Source organism: Camelina sativa, chromosome 1 (genome assembly GCF_030686135.1).
Source record: "Camelina sativa cultivar CO46 ecotype springtype chromosome 1, ASM3068613v1".
Classification (NCBI taxonomy): Eukaryota; Viridiplantae; Streptophyta; class Magnoliopsida; order Brassicales; family Brassicaceae; genus Camelina; species Camelina sativa.
This window is the reverse complement of record NC_141880.1, coordinates 1,629,194-1,650,604: the sequence shown is the minus strand read 5'-3', so window position 1 is coordinate 1,650,604 and position 21,411 is coordinate 1,629,194. Positions and strand designations below refer to the sequence as shown.

The following is a 21,411-nucleotide window of genomic DNA, read 5'->3' as shown; positions in this document are numbered from 1 at the left end:
CTAAACTTTGATTATTGATTTAGAGTACCTCATCTGAGGGTCTTTTTCTATTAAAATAACTTATAAGGGTGAAATTATAACTTATGTCTCTTTTTTTTTTTGGTCAAAACTTATGTCTCTTTTTTTTTTTCGAATTTCCCGTTTGAAGGATAATCTTGAAAAAATCTTCTAGTCACTCTCTCTATCACACTCTGGTTATGGTTTCCAAGTTCTGCAAAGATGGCCGGAGCTACTATTGCTACTTCCATCGCCGCTTTACCGTTGAAAATCATCGCCGGAGCTGATGACTTTGGAGCGAGCCTCAAGGACGCGATGGTATCTCACCTCCGTTCTCTCGGCATAGACGTGGAGGATACCGGCGTTTCTTCGTACTACTCCGCCGGATCTGAAGTCGGTCGCCGCGTATCCGCTTCATCGTCCTCCGGAGTTCGCGGTTTGGTCTGCTGCGGCACCGGCGTCGGAGTCGCGATGTTCGCCAACAAGTTCCCGGGAGTTTATGCCGCCACGTGTCTCTCTGTCGAAGACGCCGTGAACGCTCGATCGATCAGCAATTGCAACGTCCTCGCACTCTCCGGCATTAAAACATCGCCGGAAACCGCCGTGGAAATCTTCGACGCTTGGATCAAAACACCGTTCAAATCCCCGTGTCCTGCATCAGGATCCGAGCCGTGGAGCTCAGAGATCTCTTCTTTCCTCGACAATTCTCTCTCCGAGATGGCTCACATCGGAAAACCAACCGTCGGTGACTCAACAATCAAAAAGGTCTATGAAACAACCGCGTCTTGCGCGATTTGTTGCTTGGCCAAGAACAGAGAGTTCACTCCAGTGGACATCATGCCTGGAGGCTCGATGAAGATCGTGAGGGAGACGCCTACGTCGGCGATTGTAAGGTTCAAAGCGGGGAGTGTAGAACCAGCGCATCACCACACATTCGGCCATGACCTTGTAGTCATCAAGGGGAAGAAGACTGTGTGGAATCTAACCAAGAAGGAGAGAGCTGATCTCGTTGACGGCGATTACTTATTCACTCCGGCAGGTGATGTTCACCGAGTCAAGTATCATGAAGACACCGAATTCTTCATCACTTGGGATGGCCATTGGGACATTTCCCTTGACGAAGACCTCGAAACTGCATAGAAAGCCATCGAAGAAGAACCTTAAAAGGTGAATCTTTGTCTCTGTTGTTGTGTTCTTCAATGTGTAACCTTTGTGTTCTCTCTTGTTTCGAATGTTGTAACTTTGTAAGAATGTTTGATTTCAAAAGATTTGAGTCATAATACAAATGCTTCTCTTATGAACACTATATAAAGAAGGGTTTCTACATATGCTTTCTTCTTCATGTACCCCCACAGTCTCTCAAGTCTTTCATCAATTAGCCATGGGAACTAGTTTCAAACGTTTTCCATCATTAGACGAAACTTAGCTCATCAGGAACAGCAGTTGCAGAAGAAGAAAGCTTCTTGTTTAGCTCTGCTAGTTCTTCACCTGCGTCACAGATGTATGACGAGGCTTGTCTTCCTGATAATGTCGCTCCTTCCATGCTATCTATGTAGTCCTGCAACAAGTTCAGTAGCAAAATTCTCATTGATACCTTTCTTTGCATTTGTGACTATAGTAGATCTGCCTGAACTATTACAGTACTTGTGAAGTGTAAAAGTTACCTGCTTTGTGTATGAACCAGCAAGGAAGAAATTCTTTATGGGCGTCTTCTGATCGGGTCTGAATGGATCTTTTCCGGGTGCTTCACGGTACAGAGACTGAGCGATTTTTACAACCGATGACCAAGTGACTTCTAGGCTCCGTGACGATGGAAATAACTCAGTGACCTGAACAAAAATTTGAGAATCACAGACACCAACCTGACAAAACATATCTCGAGTTTGGAGAATTTAACCATGTTCTTTACCTGCATCGCTACTTTCTCTATGATCTTGTCGTTCGACATTCGCATGTACGGATCTCCCGGTGTTAGAACGCACCTACGAAACAGAATTCAGTTTTCAAGACACTGAGAGATCTGCACAGGCTATTTTGTAGATAAAAAAAAAAGATAGAGGTTATTCTTTCTTACTGAAGCAAAGTGCCTTGTCCTTCGATGTAGTAATCTGCAGGTGAAGCAAGTGCAAGATCCGCAAAGCACGAGAAATCAGCATCAGGAGTGTAGAGAAGGTTATCTATACCAACAGCTCGTTTCAACTGCCTATAATTTTCAGAAACAACAGAACGAAGACTTAAAAATCCACACGAAAATCATCCATCATCATCATTAACTCACAACCTATGATTCTAGGAAGCAAACCTGGCAAGTTCAATGTCTTGTAGCTCTGTGACCCAACCATTGTATCTGAGCTGTACAGTAACAACAGGTACTCCCTCGAGTTCATATATATCGTTGAAAAACCGAGATTCCCTCCATTCTTTTGGAAGTAACCTTTTGATTCCCGGCACATCACATGCTGCAACATACACATCAGCTTTCACAACCTTCTTGTTCGTAGCCTAAAAGACAAACAAATCAAAGTTTTAAGCTTTTCCTCTACCCAAAAGCAACAAAATTTCAGAACGTATTATATGGCATTTTTGCAGTCCACTAAAATCCTATGCCTAGAGCTAAATTTTACCTTAGAAATTGCTAGTCCAGTGACATAAGTTTCTCCATCTGATGATTTATCATAAAGTATTTCCCTGCAACCCCACCGGAGATGGATTCTGTTTGAAGGCAAGGTTATAAATACCTGATCAGCCAATGAGATAAAAGAAAATACAATAATCAGTTATCGTTAGATAATAGGAGCCACGAACCTGCCACCTCTATCTGTGATATATTGTTTGATAGGACCACTCAAGTAAACATCAGGCGAGCCCTTGAGCATACGCAACAAAGAAGCTTCTGTTTTGGTGGCGAATAATGAGAATATGGTAAGCATGCATCGTGCACTCATGTTATCGCAGTCTATGAAACCGAGTGCGTAAGCAACAGGATCCCACATTCTTTGGATACTTGCCCGTGTCCCACCTTTTGACATGAACCAATCCGAGAAACTTATCTGCAAAAAGTATCTCAGAAAATTTCAGAGAGCACAAATAGTGGTAGAAATGAGAAGAAAGAGGTTTCCTATCATTTTACACTGTCAAGATTGCGAATGTCTCTCATTGCTCCATCAGGGTTAACAAGAGCTTTGACAACCGGGCTTAATGCAAGGGCCAGTGAATTCCTTAGTTTATCATAGGGCTGTTCAGTCAAAAGAAGAAGCGGTTGATAAGCTCTATATTGGTACATAAAAATAAGAAATTACTAATCTTTTGCTACAAGATTCGAGAAAACTGTTGCATTGACATGAATCCATGGATTCAGATGTCTACAGAGAAATCAGTTTAAAAGTTTAACTTATACCTTGAGTTGATTTGTGACCAAAAATGCGCGAATACCATGAATTGGAGCTCCAACAGGAAACCGGAAATCAAGCTCTACAAAATTTATATGCACATCTCAGTACGATAAAATCACAGAGTCAATCATAAGAAGAGAGTAGTGAACTGAACCGTACCTCCAATTGTGCCGTCTTTGTTTATAAATGTGTGAGTATGGTCTTTGACAAGAAGGTTTTTTTCAGCACCCACCTACATTACAAAAAAACCTTACATGAGAATGAGTTTAAACCATCAAGCAAACTCGAGGGGAAGCTTTGTTAAACCAAAACCTTTTTCATCAAGCGGAAGAGATTGTTGTAGCATCCAAAGAAAACATGAAGTCCCATTTCGATATGGTTCCCACGTCTATCTACAAAAGAACCAACTTTGCCACCAATGAATGTCCTAGAATCATATATATCCACCTGAAACAATAACAAAGATTACTCCTTTATGTAAACAAATCAAAGGTAAACAGCTAAAAGCAGCGGAGTAAACACCTCATGGCCCTGATCCAAAAGCTCTACAGCAGTTGACATGCCTGCAAGTCCAGCTCCTATGATAGCTACTTTCAGCTTTGGTCCCTTGTACTGTACAGGCTCTGGAGGAAATAGCCCTTTTGGAGCTGCATTTTATATCCAGTCCATTAAAACAGTAAAAGAAGATTAAAAATTACAACATGCCAGAACGTCATCATGAGAAGAAACTTTTCCTATCAACATGAAACATCAAATAAAAACTTGACTTTCAGTGAGTTTTCAGATGTCACTTGATTCCTCAACTAATACTACACTGATTATATCAACAGAGGAGGATCTTTGGACAGACTGTAAAAGTCTTGACCTAACCTTAAGAGTTCAGAGTTCAGAATTCAGAATTTAATCTTATATGCCGAGAATTGAGACCTCATCATCTTCAAAATTTGGGTTGTTCCTGGCATAAAGCTAAGCCCTCTAATCCCAAATACATGTCAATTTCTCAAAATTTCCCATAAGAAATCCGAAGGAATCAGCCTAGTGCAGAGGAGACAGTAAAGATTCAATTTTTTTTTTTTGTGTTTGTTTGTTTAGTTTGGATAATTACCGTTAACACTCATGTCGGAAACATCGGCGTCGAGTGAAGAACAAACATGAAGAAATCTCCGAGACTTCAAAGGAGGAACAGAGAGAAACCCAGTAACTGGAGTTGCAGCGAAAACGATAGAAGAAGCCATGGCCAATCAACTCAGATAAGAGCAAACTGATTTATCGCTCTGTTGTGTGTTTGTTTATTCACAAGAAGAACAAAAAAAGAAAAGAAAAAAAGGACAATTTTTGTTTATTATTTCCTTAAACGAAAAAGGAAGAACGAAGAAGTAACCTACCACTCATGAGTACTAATATGAGAGCGATGACGATACTTGAAACTTGTTTGTGATGATGTATGTTGCTTTCTCTCCGCATAAACTCTGTGGTGGTGTAACACTAACAACCACTGTGTTTTAGTGGGCTTAACTTTTTTTTTTTTTTTTTTATGTTATACTATGATCAAATTTATATCGAAATAAAAAGCCAATCCTAAAACTCAAAATCAAATATTTATTTGATTAAAAAGCTTTAGCGAGCCTAAATGCATTTAGAACAAAAAAAGACGATGATGATTATGTTTTAGTTTAAACTGAAACGAAAAATTTTATCAACAATCCCTATATCAACATGAGAGACATAGCCACATAGGGATTGTTTGGTTATTTTACTTATTAGCCGCCTAAAGAGGTTAGGTAGGACTTGGGAGTGTGTCTGCTAACTACAATCTCGGCTAACTTAATACATCATGGGCTAGTCTATTAAAAGGCTGAGGCCCAACAAAAAATTTTTGGGCAACATGTCAACTTAATTTCTTTTTGGGTTTGTTACAGATTTTTTACATTTTTGAAAGAACAAAATAAATACAACTTATATAAGTTATAACAGTGAAAGGTAGCCCTGGGCATTCGGGTTCGGATCGGATATTTCGGATTTTCGGGTATTTTGATAAAGGGGTTCCAGACCCATTCGGGTATTTTTAGTATACGGGTCGGGTTCGGGTAAACACCCATCGAGTTTGGATCGGGTTCGTGTACCCGAATTCAATCCGAAATTAAGTAAACCAAACTCAATTTCATTCAATAATCAGGAATTAGTGGGTTGATGAAAGTTGTACATATTAATATATAAATACTAGAGGTTTTAGAATTAATCAAAGATATTAAAGTGGCAAAATGGTTAGAATGCACGATTAAAATGCTTTAGGTCATAGGTTCAAATCTCACTAATTACTATTTTTGCACTATATTTATACATGTTTAGGTTAATTCGGGTACCCGGTCGGGTTCGGGTACCCGATCTCAATAAATCCTAGATCCATTGAAGTATTTTAAAATTTCGGATATGGATTCGGGTTGGGTTTTTTGGATCGAGTTCGGGTTCGGATATTTTGTCCAGACCTAGTGAAAGGAACACCAAAATGAAATATTATTGTTTGGCATATCAATCTATTTTGTAGTTTTTCGCTTCTTCTTCCATTTAGTTTTGTATCCTTTACCATAGTCCAAAACATAAAGATCTTAAGAAATATTGACCCCATAAAATATCCAAAAATTTGTCTAAGTAAACGATATCTCTTTCATGAGAAAAGAAACAAACAAATTCAAAGTAGGTAGAGAGACGGATAATTTAATTTTTAAAATCGATAAAAAAAAATAATAATAACAGCAAAAACGATAATATTAATAACGAAAATGAAACTACAATAATAATAAAAAAAAAAAAATCAGATGGCAAGAAAATAAATGTTAAACTGGGGCCTAGCTTATACAGGCTGGTCCAAATCTAAAATCGAAACGTAATGGAAGTTAATTAATTATTCGAAGACTTTTTCCGCAGCAGCAGCATTGCCACATAAACTAAAACAAAAGGAGCAAATCATATATCCGAAGACAAAAAAAACAATAATGAACAGTTAATGATTAAATTGGTAAATGCATGCCTATTATTTGGTAAGTACTCTCTTCTTTTAACCATTTACTAGATTTTAATCCGCGGTACACCACGTGCATATAATTTTTATTATTATTTATGTTTATATTGTATTTTTTTTATAAATATTTGATGTTTTGCAAATAGAAGAATAACTAATTTTTTAGACCGTTTGTTTAGCTAAATATTTATATTCATTTTTAACCCATAATATATTTCATGAATACTTGTTTGTTATATGTAGTTTGTTTTGTTTAGTGTGAGACTTTATTTTGATTTTTAATTCTTATAACAAAAAAAATAAGGGATCTAAATACATAATAAGTCATTTATACGCTATGATTAAGTCACATTATTCCTAATGATTTAATTATTTTACACAATCTTAGTTAAATTAACTTAATTTTATATGTCAAATATTCTATTATTAATATGTTGACAAATAATAAAATGAGGATTTAACCCGTGTTAGTACAAATTTAATGATAGCTTGTTAATTCCAACATGTTGTCTTTATAACCCATATATTATATAGTATTTAGAACTTTTTTAATTTTACATATTCATAATATTTTAAAATTTTATTAAGTCTATATATATTAATTATAATATTTAAATAAATGTGAATCGAAATTCTCCTTACGTTAAGAATCAAAATTCATAGGTTTTTTAAAACAAAATAGGAATCAAATTATTATTTTCTTGGTTTGCAAAAGATTCATATATAGAATATTTTTAATACACAATAAAAGTTGTAGTTAAATATATCATATTTTGTATTTCCATATTAATTTTGCTGTAATTTTTTAGTCAAAATAGAATGTAAAATATTTAGGAAATAAAATCTGAAATAATGTTATTTTTAGAAACTTTTAAAGGGTTAATGTTGTAAATAAAAATTTAAATAAACAAAACTAAAAGAGCATAACACAAAATGTCCTTAATATAGATTTCTTCATCACCCACCTATTTATTAGTTGACAATCGAATGAAAAAAAAGTCATATGGATTGATTGATTATCGTACTAAAAAATTCATATTCTCGAACCACCTACTACCCTAAAATTAAAAACCATCAGCGTGAAAAAGCCCAGGAGAGTAGATAACACAACAGTATGGGCTCAGTCCTGGCCATATTAAATGCATGCCTGCTTGGCATGGACTACCACACATGTTAACCATTTCTTCCAGGCTTGCACTTGCATCTATACCCCAAAATTTATTTATTATCTATCCCACTATAATAAGAATAATAACGAGACCAAATTTAAAACAATTCAAAAAATTTAAATTTAACTTCAAGCACAAAAAAAAAGAAAGAAAGAATTCTAAACCAAAGGTTGATGATGTTGTAATTAATAAATTGAGATAAGTGTTTGTTTCTGACCCAAAAAAAAAAAATGAGTAGATAAGTATATTTTTTTTTGTCTGAAATTTATTCTTTACTGTCGTTTTCAATGGAATTAAATTCGTATTTGGTACATTGCCACACAAAAATAATCGGGTAATTAATTTAACGTTTTGAAAAAAGGAAAAAAAATGTCGCAGACAGTGAAAACAAACAAAGTCTCCTTTTTGTCTGTATATGTCTTTGTTTTGACTACTAACTTACACATTCTCCTATTTTGGCGAATTCGCCTTCCTTCTCCTCCTCCTTCTTCTTCTTCTTCTTCTTCTTCTTCTTCTTCTTCTTCTTCTTCTTTCATTCATTTATTTTTCTGATTTTATCCCTCCCGAAGTCTTAGGCTTTTCTTTTTTAACTTCACTATTCTCTCCTTGGATTTGATGGAAACTGGATCGATTTGATAAAACCCAGATCAAATCTTAGCTGACATTTTCCAAATTTCAATGCTTTTTTTTTTTTTGGGAGATTGGGTTTCTCTTTCTTTTTGATGATGTAAAACTCATCACTTTCAGGTCAATTCTATAAGCACCTTAATTTTTTTTTTTTTTAATACTAATCTGAAGTTAAATTCGCTGCCTTTTAAATTGCTCATTGTTCCGTAGTTTAAGAACACAAAGTGTTTGTTGAAATTCCTGAGAGAGAGAGAGGATTGTGAATTCTGTAATAAAATGAGAGATTTTCCATCTTGCTCTGGTGAAAATGGCGTTCAGATTGCGGATTCTTCTTCCTCTTCAAGCGCCGGAAGAAACGCTCAGAATCTTGTCATTTGTATCTACCGTTGCCGCATCGGAGGTAGGACTTGCCTGATCACTGTCTCATGGACTAAGAATCTCATGGGTCAGTGTCTTACCGTGGGAGTTGATGATTCTTGCAACCGAAGTCTTTGTAAAGTTGAGATTAAGCCCTGGCTCTTCACCAAACGGAAAGGGTCCAAGAATCTAGAGGCCTATTCCTGTAATATTGATGTCTTTTGGGATCTCTCCTCCGCTAAATTCGGATCCAGCCCTGAACCTTTAGGTGGTTTCTATGTTGGCGTTGTTGTGGACAAAGAAATGGCTCTTCTTCTTGGTGATATGAGGAAAGAAGCTTTCAAGAAGACGAATGCTGCACCTTCTTCTTCTTCATCATTAGGTGCTGTGTTTATTGCTAAGAAAGAGCATGTTTTTGGCAAGAGGACGTTCGCAACGAAAGCTCAGTTTTCAGATGATGGCAAAACACATGATCTTGTGATCGAATGTGACACTAGTATGAGTGATCCTTGCCTCATTGTTCGTGTCGATGGGAAGATTTTGATGCAGGTGAATCGGCTTCATTGGAAGTTCCGTGGCAATGATACGATTATTGTCAATAGGATCTCTGTGGAGGTTCTTTGGGATGTCCACAGTTGGTTCTTTGGGTTGCCATCAATGGCAGGAAATGCTGTATTTATGTTCAGGACTACTCAACCAGTTGAAAAGTCATGGTCTTTCACACAGGTACCCGTGAGCTCGAAATCTCAAAGTTTTGGCTTTTCATTGATTCTGTACGCTTGGAAGAACGAGTAGTGGAGAAGAGTTTTGGGAGTTCTTTTCTTTCACTTGAGAGTGCTAACTAAAGGTTATAAAAGGAACTGTTGATTCTTGTCAATCTATGGGTTTCAATTATATATTCCTGTATAATGTTGGAACCGGATCAGTCAAGAAGAACTCTTATTCTTCGTATATATCAGTTTCATATGTCAAAGTTACTACATGAGACTTGTAAAGACACTTGTTCAAAGCCTATTGCTTTGGTCTTGTATCAAGAAAACAACTGTCTAGATACTCTGTTTTTGTTCTCCAGGTGCATACTGTTCAATTGTTCCTCACTAGAATGGATTATGGATATATAGTTTAACTACATTACGGGTTCCCTTGGCTTATGGTCTTTCTTCTATTATGATTTTCCGCTGCTCGTTTGTGGACAAAACAGATTACAATAGGCTGAGCTGAATTTAGTAGTTAGTTACCCTTAAGATGATTATCAAACATGTGCTTTGCATCCTTCTAGCAACATACAGTAGATTATTCATGCTTCAACATTTTAATAAGCATGTGCATCCTCTTTGGAGAGATATTTCATGTCTTTGTTTCTCCCCATACCTTCTCAGACTGGAACTTTGTTATTATCCAACAGCTCTTTGCAGGTACAAAGAGTAATTTATCAAGGAATCTAGAGAGACATGGGTTTGTACGTGAAGATTCTTGAATTGTGAATGAGTAAGTCATGGTTGTTTAAGTTTTCACGTTTCAATTATTTTCCTTGGTTTTGGCCTATTCTCTAGCCGTCTAGGACTGCCTGAAGTTTTCACATTAGAATGGCATTATTTTGTTATATATGGTGTTGTAACTTGTTAGAGTTTTCCACTTAAATTCAAACAAAAGTCGTGGTAGTTGCTCCTGTTCCTAAGAAAATTTGTCTGTAAACTGACTGTTTGGATAGGCCAATAATGTTTTTTTAAAAAACTTCTCCTTGAAGCCTGTTGTTGTAAGTAACATCAACCCGTGACATGAAGTGGTTTTGCAAAGTTTATTATGATTTCAAAAAGTGTACAACTTAGCACTCTTGCTTGAAAGAACATCAAAGTTCTCTTGGATTGTCAAGTCAGAGAAAAATCTTTTAGAGCAAGCCAAGGTAACTTTATACGTCAATTCAAACTTTTAGATTTGGATATCTCAATGGATGGTGGTGGGGGGACCTGAACACAAAACTGTGTGCAGTTTTATGAAGAATGTCTGAAACAGCTTGCGGTTTGTTTGATCTATCCTTCTACTTCTCTCCTTTTTTTGGCTGAGGGAATCTTGAAAAGGTAAATAAGAAAGGGGAAGGAAGACATACATATTAGATGGGACCTTTACAATGCTTCCTATGGCTACAACAAAAATTTATTTTGGGTCTATATGGAATCATCACATGTTTGCCTTTCTGTCTGGTTCTGTAAATAATAATGCCAATGACAATACAGTAGGCATCAGTCTCCTAGACCATGCCACCTCGACCCTACCTCCAACGTACCTTACCGGAACCCAGTTCGGACCAATCTTAAAATCAGGCCTACAAGGGCCCAATGGGCCCAATTATTTACGCTCCGTCTTCTCTATTTAGTTCGCCGCTGTTAAACTCTTCCAGATTTTCCATGAACCATCATGATTTTTCACAAGATTTTTATCAATGGAATCCCTTTTAAGGTTTGGATGCTCGTCACTGTTGAAAGACGTACATATATGTTGTTTTTAATCATTGTAGAGAGAGAGAGAGAGAGAGAGGTTATTTGATTCAAAGTGCTGGGCTTTTTGAATTGGTCTCAGGGTTGGCTGAACGCAGAAAGCCTTCACAATGCCTTCCTTCAACAAGAGCCGCATTGTTATGGTATCTGAAAAAATGATTCCCCTGCCTGCACACCAAGAAACAAGGTTCATTTTTCTTCTTCCACATATTCAACTTTGCGCTGTTTATGTGTTACTACTGGGTTCTTCATATTTTGAGGATCTAATGGGTTGCAGGTGCAAGAGGTTGTGAAAAATGATGGGGGTTGAGCTATGTGAGGATTGGATTCTTCACCAACATTGTAAGGTAAAATGACCCTGAATCCATCCACGTCTTCTTTACTGACATTTTCAATTTAAGTTCCATAGCTGATTTTTAGTATTTTGAGATGTCGACCAAATGGAGCCACCTATGATCTGATATTGGGAATACTTGCTTTACTTTTGCGCAAATTTATTGTGATTCTTCCCATGTCTGTGACTAGCACCGGGAACTAAACAAGAAATTTCTTTTTGAGAGATAGAAAAGAGTTTCTTCCTTTGATGATCTCATTCACAAGAAAGATGGTACATAGCCCAACTGTTTTCAGTAGCCTCCGATTACTCTTAGGTGTTTCAAGAACTACCTTGTTTATGTGTTAGGTTTATCTATTCGTTTCCTCTCAGAGGATCTCTGGATGTTTAGTTGCAGAACCAATTAAGGAAGCATTCAAGCTTATAGCTCCTCCTGATGATGAAAGACTGTTAAAGAAAGAGACCTCCTCCTCGCCTTCAACCTCCATTCAGTTTGGAAACATACAGAGAGGTATCAAAAAGATGTCGAGCTTCAGATGATAGATTAGACAATGGAGCAATTGTATGTGAAGAAGAAGCTAAACCAGCTATCTGTGGAATTAGAGCGATTTGGGTTCTCACCTTCTAACAGAAGAAAAGGCATAGCCACACAGTTACTTGATACCACGAGGTAAAGAACTCGAGCCAACCTCCTGAAAACTATTCTCATTTGTTAATATTCTTACATTATGGTGACATTTTTTGTTTGTTTTGTATGAAAAAACGCAGGGAAAGCTTTTGCAACAATGGGTGCACGCTGGAGAAATCCCAGTTTGCATTTTCACAACCAAGCTCCATGGGAAGATCTTTTGGGTTTAGTTATTTTGGAAATTCTTCATTCTTAGTTTATTACAAAGCTCCATAGGAAGATGATCTTCAGAGCCATACTTTTTTTGTGTCTGCCACCTAACCTTCTACGTATTATTAATATATTATCAAGTTGGTAAATTGGCTCATAACAAACAAGAAGAGCAACACATTCTTTTAGTTTTAGAGAAGGTTTAGAAAACCATATACCTGTGATCTGTTTAGAAGACCTCATACCTGTGATAAAAAGACTGAAGACTTAACAATAACTTTGTCCAATCAAACCAACGTGTTATGTTCCCGGTCTTAGTCACAGAGACTGATGATTATTTAAATCCGTGGGTAACTAGAGAACTAATCCAACCAAAGTGTTATGTTTCTCAGTCGTAGAGACTGGTGAATTTTTTTAAGCTGTGGGTAAAAGAGATTGTTTTTTTTTTCCCAATCTAAGTCACACAGACTGATGATTCTTTTAAGTTGTGGGTAAAAGGGATTGATTGAAGCCGTGCATGGGTACTAAAACCACTCCAAAGTGTTATGCATCTTTGTTAAAGACTGAAACAACAAACCAAACATGAGCCATGTCTAGAGAGTTCAAGTCGTGGGTACCATAAGGGATCAATGTTCGAATCGGTCTCAAACTAGTGTTTAAAGTCGTGGGTGCCATCTTCCTTCCACCAAAAAGAAACCTATCCTTTGTTTTTCCCAATCTAGTCTTTGTCTAAAGACAGAAACAACAAACCGACCAAGACCCATGTCTAAATATTTCAAGCCGTGGGTAACAGGGATCAATGTTCTAAAAGACTGAACATCCAACCAAAGTGTTAAGCCATGGGTACTAAAACCCAATCCATGTTATGTTTCTTAATCTCAGTCACAAAGACTGCTGATTTTTGTAAAGTTGTGGGTAAAAGTGTTATATTTTCTCCAGATCTCAACTCATAAAGACTTTTGGTTTTTATAAAGCTAAGGGTAAAGTGTTGCGTTTTCGAACATCCAACCAAAGTGTTCTGCTTTGTCTAACAGACTTTAACATCCAACCAAAAGTATTAGTCGTTGTATTAGAACAAATCCAACGGAAGTGTTATGTTTCCGAATCACAATCACAAAGACTGATAGATTTTTCAAAGCTGTGGGTAAAATCGAGTCACAAAGACTGATAGATTTTTCAAAGCTGTGGGTAAAATCAAGTCACAAAGACTGATGATCTTTTCAAAGTAGTGGTACTAAAACCAATCCAACCAAAGTGTTATGTTTCCCAATCACAATCACAAAGACTGATCATATTTTACCAATAACAGTCACAAAGACTGGTGATATTTATAAACTGTGGGTAAAAAGATTGTTTTCTCCCCTATTAGTCACAAAGACTGATGATTTTTTCAAGCCATGGGTAAAGGGATTGTTTTTCTCAATCTAAGTCACATAGACTGCTAAATTTTTCAAGCCATGGGTAAAGCACAGTCACAAAGACTGCTGATCTTTTAAGCTGTGGGTAAAGTGTTATGTTTTCTCCCAATCTCAAGTCACACAGACTTTTGATTTTTTTTTAACAAGCCTTCGATAAAAGTGTTTCAATCTCAGTCACAAAGACTGCTGATTTGTGAGCTGTGGGTAAAAGTTTTGTGTTTTCTCTCAATCTCAAGTCACAAAGACTTTTGATTTTGTTTAGAAGCCTTGGGTAAAAGTGTTTCAATCTCAGTCACGGAGACTGAAGATGATTTTTTAAGAAGCTTTGGGTAAAAGTGTTCCAATCTCAGTCACAGAGACTGATGATATTTTAAATCTATGGGTAAAGGGAAATGTTTTTTTCCAGTCACAGTCACAACGACCGGTGATTTTTATAAATTGTGGGTAAAAAGATAGTTTTCTCACCTATCAGTCACAAAGACATGATTTTTTCCAAGCCATGGATAAAATGATTGTTTTTCTCAATCTCAGTCACATAGACTGCTGAATTTTTCAGGCCATGGGTAAAGAGATCACAGTCACAAAGACAAATGATTTTTTAAAGTCATGGGTACCAAAACTAATCAACCCAACGCCTTTCTACGTCTTTGTCTAAAAGACTTAACATCCATCCAGCCAAATTATTAGTCGTTATGTTACAGTCACAAAGACTGATGATTTTTCAAAGCCTGGGTAAGTCGCAAAGACTGCTGATTTTCTCTTAAAAGCTGCGGGTAAGTGTTGTTTTTTCTCCCAAATCTCAAGTCACAAAGACTTTCGATTTTTTTATAAGCCTGAGGTAAAAGTGTTTCAATCTTAGTCACAGAGACTAATGATATTTGTTACGCTGTAGGTAAAAGAGAGTTCCAATCTCAGTCACAAATACCGCTAATGTGGGTAAAAGTGTTATGTTTTCTCTCATTCTCAAGTCACAAAGACTTTTGATTTTTTAGTAAGCCTTGGGTAAAAGTGTTTCAATCTCAGTCACAAAGACTGATGATTTTTTCAAGCCATGTGTAAAGGAATTGTTTTTATCAATCTCATTCACATAGACTTGCTGAATTTTTCAAGCCATGGGTAAAAAGAGATCACAGTCACAAAGACTGATGATCTTTTAAAGCCGTGGGTACCAAAACCAATCCAACCAAAGTGTAATGTTTCTGAATCACAATCACAAAGACTGCTGATTTTTGTAAAGATGTGGGTAAAAGTGTTTTGTTTTCTCCCAATCTCAAGTCACAAAGACTTTTGATTTTGTTTATAAGCCTTGGGTAAAAGTGTTTCAATCTCAGTCATAGAGACTGAAGGTGTTTTTTTTAGAATCCTTGGGTAAAAGTGTTACAATCGCAGTCATAGAGACTTATATGAAGTCGTGGGTACCAACACCAATCCAACCGAAGTGTTATGTTTCTCCCAGGCCGGCTCTGTGAAATTTGTGGTCCAATACAAAACAATTACTTTTTAATGGATTTTATAGATGAAAAAATAAAACTGAAACTAAATCTTAAAATTTTGGAAAATAGCCTATTTTTGCAATAAAAAAGTAGATAAATTTAAAATTTGAAGCCAAATCTATAACTTTCATAAAATTGAGACCTATTTTTGCAGTAAAAATATTTTTTAAGGCCTATTTTTGCAGTAAAAATATTTTTTGAGGCCTATTTTTGTTACTAAAAATCTCAAAAAATATGAAGGCCCAACACCCATGTGTCATAAGAATTGGTGAAAGACCGGGCCTGGTTTCCCCAATCACAGCCACAAAGACTAATGATTATGTTAAGCTGTGGGTAAAAGAGAGTCCCAATCAATCTCAGTCACAAAGACTGCTGATTTTTGTAAAGATATGGGTAAAAGTGTTGTGTTTTCTCCCGATCCCAAGTCACAAAGACTTTTGATTGTTTTATAAGTCTTGGGTAAAAGTAGTCACAAAGACTTATGATTGTTTGATAAACCCTTGGGTAAAAGTGTTTCCATCTCAAGTCACAAAGACTTTTGATTTTGTTTTTAAGCCTTAGGTAAAAATGTTTCAATCTCAGTCACATAGACTTGCGATTTTCCCAATCATAGTCACAAAGACTGATGATTTTTAAAAGCCAAAGCCGTGGGTAACTTGATCTTAAACCTGTAAACTGAAACCCAATCCCAAGTATAATAGTCTGTTGAGATAGTTCTATTAAGCCGTGGGTATAGAGATTGGTTTTGCAGCATAAGCCTTGGGTAAAAGTGTTTCAATCTCAAGTCACAAAGACCTATGATTGTTTTATAAGCCTTGGGTAAAAGTGATTCAATCTCAAGTCACAAAAACTTTTGATTGTTTTATAAGCCTTGGGTAAAAGTGATTCAATCTCAGTCACATAGACTTATGATTGTTTGATAAGCCCTTGGGTAAAAGTGTTTCAATCTCAAGTCACAAAGACTTTTGATTGTATTATAAGCCTGGGGTAAAAGTGATTCAATCTCAAGTCACATAGACTTAAGTGTTTCAATATCAAGTCACATAGACTTAAGTGTTTCAATCTCAAGTCACAAAGACTTTTGATTGTTTTATAAGTCTTGGGTAAAAGTGTTCCAATCAATCTCAGTCACAGAGACTTGCGATTTTCCCAATCATAGTCACAAAGACGTGGGTAACTTGATCTCAGACCTGTAAAGTGAAACCCAATCCCAAGTATAATAGTCTGTCGAGATAATTCTATTAAGCCGTGGGTATATGAGATTGGTTTTGCAGCCTCTGGTCTAAACTCGAAAGGACAATGTCCCCAAAAGAGAATCTGACAAAACATCATTAGTTTGAGTGTTTGCCTTGTGATCGCATCTCTCTTGGGTTTTAAACAAAAACAAAACAAAACAAAATTCACGAAAACCGAAACCAAATAAACAAAATCAAGAAACGAACTTTGATATTCACAGAAACCCAGATTCGTTTGGTAACGAAACGAAAACCCCAAAGAAAACAAAAACAAAAACGACTGGGTAATGAAATCAAGAAACCCTAAAAAAAAGAACTTTTGAATTTTAGGGTTTGCCTTATGATCGATCTCTCTCTTGGGTACTAAAGAAAAACAAAACCAATTAAAAAAAAAAAACGAAAACCAAAACCAAATAAACAAAATCAAGTAACGAACTTGATATTTACAGAAACCTTGAAACCCAGATTCGTTTGGGTTTCGCAAATATCAAATCCGATTGAAAACGAAACGAAAACCCAAAGAAAACAAAACAAAAACGACTGGTAATGAAATCAAGAAACCCTAAAAAAAAGTTGAAAAGAATTGGGGGTCATTGTAAGAAATCTCCCAATTTCTACAAACCCTAGCCTAAACAGAGAAAGAAGAAGGAAAACTAAAAATTCTAAGATCAAAATTATGACTCTCTCTCTCTGAGTCTCGCTTCCTCCCCCTATTTATAAACAAACAACACTTCTTTATGTCGGTGATAAGAGCCGATGCGCGTTTTCCTTTTCTGTTTTTCTAGTTTCCTTTTTTCTTTTTAAACATCAGCAACTTTACTTTTTCTTTTTGTTGTTGTTGTTTATCAAGTAGTTTCTTATCAGGCCTACGAAGGCCTAATGGGCCCAATCATTCACGAGTCTATTTTAATCAGACGGCTTTTCACATTACTGTTTCCCGCTTTCCCGCTCCTCCTCCACCATAGAAATCTCCACCGTCTTTCTTCTTCTTCTTCAGTAACCGATCCACTCTCTTCTATTAGGGCTTCGTTGCTTTGCGTAGAGGCGAAGCTGGAGTACGACCCAAAGAGAATAAACCTTCAACGCCGGAGATGGACACTCCTGATAAGAACCGCATCCCCGCCGTTTCCTTCCTCAACTTTGAGGTCTTCTCGAAATCCTTACTTTCTAATTATGATGTTCTGCTCCTACTTTTTTTTTTTTTCCCTCTGCGTTTATGAATGTTTCCCGAGAGAGAAATTAAAATTGCATCTAAATGTTTCTTTCTAATTTTGTGATCGTCTTCGTTGCCTTGTTTTTTTTTTCCAGCAGTTGGAATCGATTAGGGTTCTTTTGGGCTACTAGATTAGTATCTTTCCAATTCAATTTGGGGTCACTGGATTTAATTTTTCAATTGATTGTTTGGGTATATGAATCACACTTGTGGAATTTGAGATTCAATGAGCTAAGACTCTCTCTTTGATTAATCTGCAGGATTCTCCAGTTTTTCAATATATTAATGACCTCTCGCCCATAGAGCCATTAAAGCCAGCACGCCCAGAGAATATCTCGCACTCATTGGCATTCACATCTCCGTCTTCTCTATTTAGTTCGCCGCTGTTAAGCTCTTCCAGATTTTCCATGAAAAGGTAACTTGGATTGATTAGGAGAAAAGAAGATTTGTTGTTTTGTGTGTTTATTATGAATATGCTGACATTATTGGTACTTGCTTCTTTAGGCATAGTTCTCAAGATTTATCTAGTCCAGTAGTTCTCATTGGTGAGACTGTCAAAAACTCTCCAGATGCTCTGGAAGCTGTTAAGATAACTGGTCTGAGTGAGGAGCAGTTGCCAAATGTTTCTGAATCCAAGCCATTTCACGAGCAGATCTGCTTAGCAATTGAGTTGGCGAATTCATTGAAACACGGACGGGATGGAGTTGATGTTCAAATGGCTTCTTCTGATGACGAACCAATGGATGCTGATATTGAAATAGGAAGAAGTGGTGGATCGAGAGAGCTGTCTGATGAGTTATGTATACAGTCTAATGATCCAGCTGACTTTGATGCTGATTCAGAAGTGGTACTTCAAACTGAAGAAATGGAAGCCCACAGTGTGTTTGGTACAGAAAAAAGCATGTTTGATGTTGCTGGTATCCAGAACAGTGAGCAGCAGATTCCGAAGATCACTGCTCCTATATTTGATTCTTTTGCTTCTGAGCCCCAGCAGTTTTCTATCTGTTGTAATAACTCAGCAAATGTAGTTGATCCTGGATGTTCTTACAGTGTACAAGTTGCAGCTGGAGCTCCAGACATTACTCTCAGCAGTTCCCCCAAGGTAGCAACTATTGATTCAACTATTGTCCTCATGGTTACTCGATACTCATTAGTCATGTGTATGCATTGTGCTGATTCAGCTGTGGGCTTTAGACATGTGTTAAGTTGATATTTTATGTTCGTTGTACAAATTTAATCCTTACATCTACTTCAAACAAGACACTGAACTCTTGATGTGTTTTTGGAACTTAGACTTCAGGTGGTCTGTCAGTTATATAATTTGTTTCCCTATTGCAAGTAGAATTATCTACATCTGCTAGCTTATGAATGATTTAAACTTAAAAAAGAACTTAGCTAATAACTTTAAATTGACTCTTGCAGCAACGAAGTGTCCGCAGGCGCTGCTTGACTTTTGATGTGGGAGGATCTCACAAAAGGATACCTTTGCGTGATTCTACTAACGATCTATCTCTTGATTTGACCTCTATCAACAAAGCTCCTAGTCCACAAGAGTGTTCAGACACCAGCAAACAAGATACTGATGGGATTCTACCCCTAGCACTAACGATTGGCCTGCACTTGAATGGTCTCGTGAACCCCTCAGTCTCAGGTGACCGAAATAAAAAAAGTTTCAAAGATGGTCGGTTTTTCCCTCTTGGTCCTACAACATTTCATCATAATATTGAAGATGAATATTCAACCCCTGTCTCAACAAAAAGAGATTTAGTATACAGTGATATCAAATTCATGGAGAGTCCTGAGAGATCACTGGAAGGAAAATGTTTTGACCAACACATGGCAACAGAATATAGGTGGGAAAATATTCCGATGTTCCTAATCTTTTTCCAGCTATCAGGTAGGTATATCGCTATGAATACTAAACTTATACTTAAATTACTGATTAATGCAGGCAATTGTTTCAAGGACTTGACGAACTTGGCAGCTGTAAGCGCTGTAACTGTAGGAAATCCAAATGCTTGAAGCTGTAAGTGCTTTCCTTATCACCATTCCCTGGGCACATTTTCAGATGCCAAAATCGTGTGTTTTCATGTTTTTTTTTCTTTTCTTTAAATGAGATGATTAGGTCTGTATTCCTACTTTTTCTGAAAGCCATCGAGAGTCGCTTTCACTACATATTCAATTTTTAAGTGAATTAGATGATGTATGAAGTCTGTTGCAGATGTTGTTCTGTCTTGCTGAAACTGCAGCATTGGCAGCTTTTGTGTTCTAGAACCCTTATTCCATAGTTCATACCTTTTTCTTGTCCAAAAAGCCTCGGGCCTTTTCTGAAACCTAGCTTAAGTTGTTAAATACACTGAATCTCAAGTGCAGAACATAAACACCAATTCATTGTTAACTACATATTCATATTGCTATACAGGTACTGCGATTGTTTTTCTGCTGGTCTATACTGTGTTGAACCTTGTTCATGTCAAGATTGTTTCAATAAGCCCATTCACGAAGACCTAGTTATGAAAACTCGTGAAGTGATTGAAGCTCGCAATCCATTAGCTTTTGCTCCAAAAGTGGTCTCGACTTCTAATTCTGCTATAAATTTATGGGTAAGACATATCATCAGATCAACAATGAGTTCAAATACACATAATAAAGGAGAAACATAGACTCTACGGACTTGTCTTGATTTGCTTATTAAAGTATGGCTGCAACTAGATAGTACTGAGATTGTATTTTTGTATCTTGTAGGACGAGAACAGCAAGACTCCTGCTTCAGCAAGACATACCAGAGGATGCAATTGCAAGAAATCAGGCTGCTTAAAGAAATATTGTGAATGCTTTATGGTAACTTTGGTTTCACTTGTCTAGCTTTGTTGTTCACACTTATATTTCGAATTAATGTCATTCTTCTGAACCATTGGCTGTTACGATGACTTTATCAAGATGGGCGTTGGATGCTCCTCGAACTGCAGATGCATGGGATGCAAGAATAATTTTGATCACACAAACGGTAAGCTTATAATTATTTATTGCCCTTTCGTTCTAGTATAAGATATATCTTAGATTGTTTACATTATTCTCAGAGAAATGTGCGGGAGAATCTGATGCGGTTACAATCAATGATGAAGTTAAAGATAATGATTATCATGGCGGTGCTTCAAGGTATCTTTAGTACTCTACGTTGCAATGTTTTAATCCCATGGTGAAAGTTTATACTGACCTCTCAACATTAACAGTTCCGGGTTCTCATTCTCAGCCAAAACGAAGATACCTCAAAGAGAGAGAGAAGGAACCGCGTTTTGCTCCCAAGTTCTGTAGCATTCCGTTCCTTAGCATCACTGTAAAAACTCTCTGAATACTGACTTCTCAGAGTTCAGAAACACCAAGTGAAGAACCAGGAGACTGTACCGCCAACGAGTCAATCATTCAAAATCACTGTATGAAAGCTGTGTCGTGGGTTTCGTTTGGTCTCACTTTCATATGTTTTTTCCAAGTCTGGTAGGTATATATATAAATATAATCTGTATGGAAGATTTTTGCTTAGGATGTGAATGTGCGTGTGTCTGTTTTGATCTGTTCTTTAATTATGTAGTGCTTGTGTTTCACTGAAGAAAGTTTTGTAATCTCCTTCCTCTGTTCTTATTTTGTTCTCTCTCATGGTTGCTAATTCATTCTCTCAAACAAAATTCTGATGAAGATAGAAGAATATATTTTTTGTATGAAAATTGAAGTTCAAACTGTGTTAAAAGTATTTTTAAAACAATATACCACTGGGGGGTTGTAAATGAGACATATTTATCGAAGATTATGTAAAATTTTGTTTCATC

At 36.7% G+C, this 21,411-nt stretch overlaps 3 protein-coding genes and 2 pseudogenes across 6 annotated transcripts; 4 read left to right on the top strand and 1 right to left on the bottom strand.

Annotated features, from left to right (window-relative positions):
- Positions 1 to 219: 219 nt before the first annotated feature.
- On the top strand, positions 220 to 1,323 carry LOC104705307 (DNA damage-repair/toleration protein DRT102 pseudogene; annotated as a pseudogene). The gene has a single exon (XR_015562346.1). The product of XR_015562346.1 is annotated as a DNA damage-repair/toleration protein DRT102 pseudogene (transcript).
- Positions 1,230 to 5,139, bottom strand: LOC104705395 (zeta-carotene desaturase, chloroplastic/chromoplastic). Its single transcript, XM_010421490.3, has 14 exons — positions 4,775 to 5,139; positions 4,495 to 4,663; positions 3,912 to 4,036; positions 3,702 to 3,836; positions 3,549 to 3,621; positions 3,395 to 3,468; positions 3,128 to 3,232; positions 2,803 to 3,047; positions 2,622 to 2,709; positions 2,300 to 2,499; positions 2,072 to 2,200; positions 1,907 to 1,979; positions 1,662 to 1,826; positions 1,230 to 1,555 (listed from the first exon to the last, which is right to left on the bottom strand). The coding sequence occupies exons 2-14, from the start codon at positions 4,622 to 4,624 to the stop codon at positions 1,409 to 1,411; spliced, it is 1,689 nt and encodes a 562-aa protein (XP_010419792.1). The 5' UTR covers positions 4,625 to 4,663; positions 4,775 to 5,139; the 3' UTR covers positions 1,230 to 1,408.
- Positions 5,140 to 7,914: 2,775 nt separating this feature from the next.
- On the top strand, positions 7,915 to 9,690 carry LOC104705248 (uncharacterized). Its single transcript, XM_010421217.3, has one exon. The coding sequence runs from the start codon at positions 8,481 to 8,483 to the stop codon at positions 9,354 to 9,356; it is 876 nt and encodes a 291-aa protein (XP_010419519.1). The 5' UTR covers positions 7,915 to 8,480; the 3' UTR covers positions 9,357 to 9,690.
- A 1,344-nt stretch (positions 9,691 to 11,034) lies between these two features.
- On the top strand, positions 11,035 to 12,377 carry LOC104705173 (protein CHROMOSOME TRANSMISSION FIDELITY 7-like; annotated as a pseudogene). Its single transcript, XR_015557090.1, has 4 exons — positions 11,035 to 11,243; positions 11,334 to 11,403; positions 11,739 to 12,060; positions 12,159 to 12,377. The product of XR_015557090.1 is annotated as a protein CHROMOSOME TRANSMISSION FIDELITY 7-like (transcript).
- A 4,929-nt stretch (positions 12,378 to 17,306) lies between these two features.
- Positions 17,307 to 21,251, top strand: LOC104704950 (protein tesmin/TSO1-like CXC 4). Of its 2 annotated transcripts, none has more exons than XM_010420971.3 (10): positions 17,307 to 17,519; positions 17,848 to 18,002; positions 18,092 to 18,689; positions 19,010 to 19,440; positions 19,539 to 19,613; positions 20,010 to 20,190; positions 20,333 to 20,428; positions 20,528 to 20,594; positions 20,668 to 20,746; positions 20,841 to 21,251. In XM_010420971.3, exons 1-10 carry the CDS (start codon positions 17,466 to 17,468, stop codon positions 20,926 to 20,928), a joined length of 1,824 nt encoding a protein of 607 aa, XP_010419273.2. In that variant the 5' UTR covers positions 17,307 to 17,465; the 3' UTR covers positions 20,929 to 21,251. The 2 variants fall into 2 exon arrangements, with proteins under 2 accessions (XP_010419273.2, XP_010419332.2); XM_010421030.3 differs by having other exon boundaries at positions 20,821 to 21,251.
- Positions 21,252 to 21,411: the final 160 nt, after the last annotated feature.